This window comes from Oryctolagus cuniculus, chromosome 4 (genome assembly GCF_051225735.1).
Source record: "Oryctolagus cuniculus isolate XC-2025 breed Fujian yellow rabbit chromosome 4, ASM5122573v1, whole genome shotgun sequence".
NCBI lineage: Eukaryota > Metazoa > Chordata > Mammalia > Lagomorpha > Leporidae > Oryctolagus > Oryctolagus cuniculus.
The window spans coordinates 144,290,476-144,297,518 of NC_142870.1; the positions used below are offsets into that span (position 1 = coordinate 144,290,476).

Genomic DNA, 7,043 nt, shown 5'->3' on the forward strand with positions numbered 1-7,043 from the left:
TCCCCAGAAAATTCCAGTCTAAACTAGCTTCATCGCCAACAGTCCCAGCATCTCAGAGGATCTCCCATTTGCCTTCTCTTGAGCCTGTAGCTCCTCCCAGTCCCATCCCCCTGATTCAGGTCATCAAGAGCTTGGTGGTCATGAAGACTAAGACGATGGTATATTCTGCCCCTCTCTCAGAAGCATACTCAGCATTTCTGAACAGGCACACTTCACTACGGTGCCAAACCACTCCTGCCGTTGTAATTCCCAGTTGAACTCCAAGACTCGGTTTGAGCACCCATCTCTTCTATCAACACTCCCTGGTTCCTGCACTCAATCTGTACCCCCTCTTTGGTAGGTCATGGGGTACATATGTGTCTTTCCTACCACATCATCCACTCCATGAAGGCAAAGATCCTATCTTGTGCTCACCTCCTGACTTGGACAGCTCATTTGTGTTCACAATATGCTGAAAGGTGGTTCGTTGAAGCCTTGTATATGCTGAAATAGTTTATAAGTAGCACCCCAAGTATTTCAGTAATGGTAGCTATTACTTACAGTTCAAAGTCAAACCATGGCTGAGCGTGACCCTAAACAGACAACCACTCCTGTGCTGTCAAGGCTATCATAAGCTAAATCAAATCATTATTTCTCAGACACATCTGAAAAGGTAAAAAGAGAAAAGAAAAATACCTAATGCAAAGAAATCAATGACCACAGAGTCCCAAGAACGAGAATCAGACCAATAGAGAGAGATTTTGTCTCCACTGAAAGTCCCCCCCGCCCCCCGCCCAACTCTTAGCAGCACCATCCAAGAGTAAAAGGATCTGTAGGGCAGGAGAGTCCTGTGTTCAATAACTGCCTGGGCAGGTACTACCTGTGTGAACTTCAGCAACTACAGGTAATTCCCGTGAGTCTAAATTTCCTCATCTCTGAAGGGAAAAATATAACTACTTCGTGGGTTTGCTTTGAGGCTTGAATTAAATAAGATGGGGCAGGCACTGTGGCCCACCAGCTTAAGCTGCTGCTTGCAACGCTGGCATCCCATATCAGAATGCTAGTTCAACACTCAGTATTTCTCCTTCTGATCCAGCTTCCTGCTAACTGCCGGAGAAGGCAGTGGAAGATGAACCAAGGACTTGGGCCCCTGCCACCCATATGAGTGACCAAGATGCAGTTCGTGGCTCCTGGCTCCTGCCTGGACCAGATTCAGCTGTTGTCATTTGGAGAGTAAAGCAATGGCTGAAAAATCTTTTTCTGCCACTCTGTCTTTCAAGTAAATTTTTTAAATATTTATTTTATTAACTTGAAAGGCAGATTCACAGACAGAAAAGGAGAGACAGAGAGAGAAAGTGAGTTTTTCCATCTACTGTCTCACCATCCAATGTCTTCAACATCCAGGCCCGGGCCAGGCTAAGCCAGGGGCCAGGAAATCCATCAGGGTCACCCACATGGGTGGCAGTGACCCAGACACTTGGGCCACCATCTGCTGTTATCCCAAGTGCATTAGCAGGGAGCTGGATCAGAAGTGGAACACCCAGAACTTGAACCAACATTTGGATTTTGGATGTTGGCATCGCAAGCAGCAGCTTAACGTACTGTGCCACCACACTGGCCCCAAATACATGAATAAACAAATAAAACTTTTATGAAAATAAATTAAATGAGTTAATGTTTACATAATGCCAAGTGCAAAGGCTGGCTCACAGAGGCTACTCAGCAAACAGTAGCTATGGATGTTTCATCATGATGGACAAAGAACAGGCTCGGTTTCTACAGGGAGAATGGTGACAAGCTGTGCTATGAGCAATGGGAGAAGTACTCCTTTTCCATGAAGTGGTTTGGTCCCACATTTTATCAGAACTGTTCCTGGGGTATGCCATCAGAATTGCATTTTTATGTAGCCTATGGAATAGTTGTTGTTGCTTCAGGAATATCCTTAGGGTCCCAAGGTACCTTACCCTAATACATCCAAAAATTAGAATCATGATAGATTTTGACATCCCATGTACTAACTCATTTAACTAAGATTTACTGAGAATCTGAAGTGCATGGGAGCCTCGGCTAACCACTGAGGGAGATGGGGCTGATGAGGCACTGCCCTCGGGAGTCCACTGTCAAGTTGGGGGAAAAAGAGTGAAATAGTCCTGTGGTAAGTGCCTAGAAGGAGTTGTTCCTGCCATCCAGGGTTTTGTTTGCCCATGACTTGGCCCTTCCACTTCTGGGAAATATTATTTTACCATACATTATATGATTCTACCTTCATGTCACTTAGATTTATTGTATAACAAACACCCAAAACTTAGTGGCTTAAAGCAACAACCATTTGTGTGGTTGTGGGGGCATTTTGGTCTGGGCTTATCCAGGTGGATACTGTGATCTCAACAGGGCATCCTTGTGGCACTGATAATCAATAGTCAGCTCTACTCCTTGGGGTAGTTGGTTTTTCAGGTGACAAGGATGGCTAAGCCATATGTCTCTCATTAGCACATAAGCTAACCTAGGCTTGTGAACCTATAGGTGGTAGGTCTTCGCCAAGAGAAAGTTGAAGTGTACACAGCCTCTTGAGGCCTAGGCTTGGAACTGGCACAACATCATTTCTGCATTCTGTTGACACCAAAGCAATGCCTGTGGCCAGCCCAGATTCAAGGGGCGGAGATATAAAGACTCCATCTCTTCAAGGAAGGACCTACAGGGAGGAGTGAAAGATCATGGCCATTTCTGCAATCTACAACAATCTCGTCAACCAAATTAAAGACTTGTGCCCATGCTGGCACAATCACAGTTCTCTTCCTCTCCAACTCAGCCTCACTCTTGGCCCAGCAGTGAACATCTGATAACCACAGATATGTTCCTTAGGACTTTCCCATTGGAATTCGAGAGCCCATGTATCAGTTTGTTTCTGGTGGAGAAAATTTGTGTTCATCCACCCTACAGCCTCATTTTTCATGTGGAAGAATCTACCTTCAGCTGGCATTATGGTCTGAATGTGTGTACCCAAAATATATACATTTCAATCCTATCTCCTGAGGTGATAGAATTAAGGGGTAGGTCCTTTGGGAAGGGAATTAAGTCATGAAGATGGCAGTCCCATGATTGGGATTAGTACCTTTAAAAGGGGCCTTGGAGAGCTGCTTACCCCTTCCACAACATGAGGACACAGCAGTAGATGCTGTCTCTGAACGAGAACACAAGCCATCATCTGATACCAATTCTGCTGGTACCTTATTTTACTAGTATTTGACAGGTAGAGTTATAGACAGTGAGAGAGAGAGACAGAGAGAAAGGTCTTCCTTCTGTTGGTTTACCCCCAAAATGGCCACTACGGCCAGCGTGCTATGCTGATCCCAAGCCAGGAGCCAGGTGCTTCCTCCTGGTCTCCCATGTGGGTGCAGGGGACCAAGCACTTGGGCCATCCTCCACCGCCTTCCTGGGCCACAGCAGAGAGCTGGACTGGGAGAGGAGCAACCGGGACTAGAACCCGGCGCCCATATGGGATACTGGCGCCACAGGCAGAGGATTAACCAAGTGAGCCACAGCGCCAGCCCTGGTACCTTATTTTTTATTGTTTGTTTGAGTTGCAGAGAGAAAGAAAGATAGAGATAGAACCCACTCCCATCTGCTGGTTCACTCCCCATAGGCCCACAATGGCCCCTGGATGAAGCTGTAACCAGGATCCAGCAACACTACCCAAGTCTTGCATATGCATGACAGGGATCCTCTTACTTGAGCCACCACCTCTGCCTCCCAGGGTCTGCACTGGCAGGAAGCTGGAGTCAGGATCCAAAGCTGAGATCAAACCCATGTACTCTGCCTTGGGACACGGGTGTCTTAACTGATGGACTAAATGCCTACCATGCTGCTGAACTCTTGATCTTGGACTTCCTAGGAACAATGAGTGATAAATTCCTGTGATTTATAAACTACCTTGTCTATGATGTTTTGTTATAACAACCAAAGCAGACTAGGAGAGGCAGAGAGAATTAATTCAACACTTAGAAAGAAGTAGAGGCAAAGCAGAGTTCTAAGCATGTGCCACGCCATCGGGTAAATTTCTTAAGATTCAAGAAGCCCCCCCCCCCTTTTCTGTGATCACTAAACCTTCTAAACAGTTGAATTTCTGGGCCGAGCTAGGTTCTGCCACTCATAACCAAGAGTGTTTTGGCAACATGAGGCACAGTATCTCAGAGGAGGCAAGAACCATGGCTAGCAGAGGGAAGACAGAGACAGCTATTTAGAAAACAAAGAGTGAGCCAAGGAGGGCACAGCATTTAGATAGGTAGAGGAGATCAGGAAGGAAGCTTCAAAACAATGAAGGGCAGTGAGGGGCTGGAGCTGTGCTGCAGTGGGTAAAGCCGCAGCCTGCGACACCAGCATCCTACATGGGCACCAGGTCATGTCCCAGCTGCTTCATTTCTACTCCAGCTCCCCTCCCTGCTAATGACCTGGAAAAAGCAGAAGAAGATGGCCCACGTGTTTGGGTCCTAGCCACTCATGTGGGAGACTCAGAGGAAGCTCCTGGCTCCTGATTTTGGCCTGGCCCAGTCCTGGCAACTGTGGCCATCTGGAGAGTGAACTAGAGGATGGAAGATTCTCTCTCTCTCTCTCTCTCTCTCTCTCTCTCTCTTTGTAATTCTGACTTTCAAATAAATAAATAATAAAAAGAAGAGCAGTGAAAATAACAGATATGAATAAATGATAGCCACATCTGAAGCAGATGAATTATTTTGCCAAAGTTTTTAGAGGAAGAAGAGAGAAAAGGATGAACTATAAAAGTGATTGGAACAGATTATTCAGGGTCTTGATGTTATAAGAAATTTGAACTTTATTATAATCTGGGTTTAAAAAATATATTTATAAATTTATGTATTTGAAAGGCAGGGTGACATGAGAGGGAGGGAGGGAGAGAGAGAGAAAGAGAGAGAGAGATCTTCCATCTGTGGTTATTCCTCCCTAAATGCCCACAGCAGCCGGACTAGACCAGGGTGAAGCCAGCAGCCAAGAACTCTATCCTACTATCCCACATGGGTAGGAGAAATTCAAGTACTTGGGCCATTATTTGCTGCCTCACAGGTGCACTGAAAGTTGGATCAGAAGCACCAAATAGCTGAAACTCAACCAGGCAATCCAGTATGAGATATAGGCATCCCAAGCAGCAGCATAACCTGCTGCACCACAACACCTAGCCCAGATGGTAGATTTTGGATGTCACAAATTTAAATGGGGAGGTTCGATCTGGTGTCAACCAGCCTGGTGGATTTGAAGCACAGGAAATGAATCAGAAGATAAAAGCAGGGACAGGGATGAAAGCTGAGGAACTGAAGTGGAGGAAAGCATCAAGGAAGTGATGAGAAAGAGATACGCAAGAAAGCAAGAGGAGAAAAGGGCCAAGAGTTGGAAACAGGCTGACCCTATTGGCCCTGGATGATGACATGGACATTAAGCTGGGTGTTTGATCAGAGATGGGGATATTTATGATGGCAAAGAAGTTATATAATTCATTCATCAGGATATTGGGAAAGAGGTTGGAGCCAGAAATAGGTGTTTGGGAGTCATCAATTAGTTATCAAATATCAGGGAAGGATCGTCTATGTAATCCACTGTGGAAAGTGTCAGGAACACCACGATGCCCATAAATGTCCCATGTACCTGGATTTTCATAAGGACGTGAAATGACGGGAACAAGAGAGGCCTACGAGGAAGGTGTCCCCTCTCTCCTCACAGTCATGGCACAACAAATGGGAAGAAGGGGTAGTTTGATTCCTACATGGAAGATTGAGAAGGAGAAATGAGACATAATCACCTTACAGTAGACCTTAAGCCTGGCTGATTCCACAGATTAATGCCTCTCTCTTACAATTCACTTTCTATGCAATTCATTTGAGGCTGCTGTTTTCCACACAACTGCAGAAAATGCAACATCTGTATGTGTCAGATTCCGGAGCCATATTCAAATTACTATCAGAAGAAAAGAGTTTAAAGAAATCTTTAATGCCTCCAACCAGACCAATGATAGCAGATTAAAGGAAGTCCTTTGGCAAGACTGGAAGAGCATGATTCTCCAAGATTGAGAACCAAGTGCTGCCTCTTCACAAGATGTATGTCAGCACTGCCAACTCAGGGACAGAGCAGATTCCCCAAGCAATGGAAGCCAACTGGGGACCTCTGCATGGGAGACGCTGGGAGGCGTGTGGGGGCACCAGGAGCCATGCGGACCAGGCCAGACATGGAATTCTTGCCTTTAATGTCCCTTTTTGCCTGCTTATTTTCATCTTTATAGAACAGCCCCTTTCCTGTCCTTGCCAATTCCCCATTTTCTTTTCTTTTTTTCCTTTCTTTAAATGCAGTCTAATCCCGAGTGTGAACTGATGTAGTTTGTGTGTTAGGAGGGAAAAAAATCTCTCTCTTTTTCTGCCTTTTTTTTCTTCTTCTTCCCCTGGCCCAGTTCATTATTTTTCTTTCTTGTCACTCAGTGTGATAGGTTGAACAGAAGTGCACAGATGAGCACTGAAAACGGTGTCACAAGGCCTTAATCTAGTCTTTAATGCCTGACTTCAGAGATGTCATTTATCTTCTAACTGCAGCAGGCATCCACCAACTTTATCTCTAATAATATATTGATGGATTAAAAGGGTCGGGCAGGAGACCGGGCTGGAAAAATTGCTTATTGACATCAAAATACAGTGCCCTCAACCTGATAAACATGGAGGGCTCGTGTATCTCCCAGAATAGTTGGCGTAGCTATAATTTTTTTTTCTAACATGTTTCCCCCAGGTTCATGGGGTGGTCCAGTAAAATAAACAAATACTAAACATTATTTCTATGCTGACATGGCCGGGGAACACATGAGATATTTTAGGAACACATTTTTAATGTCAGATTTATAAATATACCTCCCTTATTTATGACACGTTATAGCATATTCTATGACAACTTGAAACGGGCACCTATAGTCTTGGCAGCATTCAGATATTCCCCATGCAGTTTGCTGGAGCAAAAACCCTGGGTAGCACCTGATTATGCTTTCTGATGGCCAGTAACGCTAGGCTGTTTCAGCAGAC

General features: G+C 45.1%; 1 protein-coding gene across 1 annotated transcript in view; it reads right to left on the reverse strand.

Annotated features, from left to right (window-relative positions):
- ARMC8 (armadillo repeat containing 8) overlaps window positions 1-3,794 on the reverse strand; it is an 862,269-nt gene extending 858,475 nt beyond the window's left edge. The window contains exon 1 of the mRNA XM_089332200.1: window positions 3,783-3,794. Within this exon, the coding sequence (XP_089188326.1) occupies window positions 3,783-3,787 (5 nt within the window). The 5' untranslated portion in view covers window positions 3,788-3,794. The remainder of the gene's footprint in view (window positions 1-3,782) is intronic.
- Between the last annotated feature and the right edge of the window lie 3,249 nt (window positions 3,795-7,043).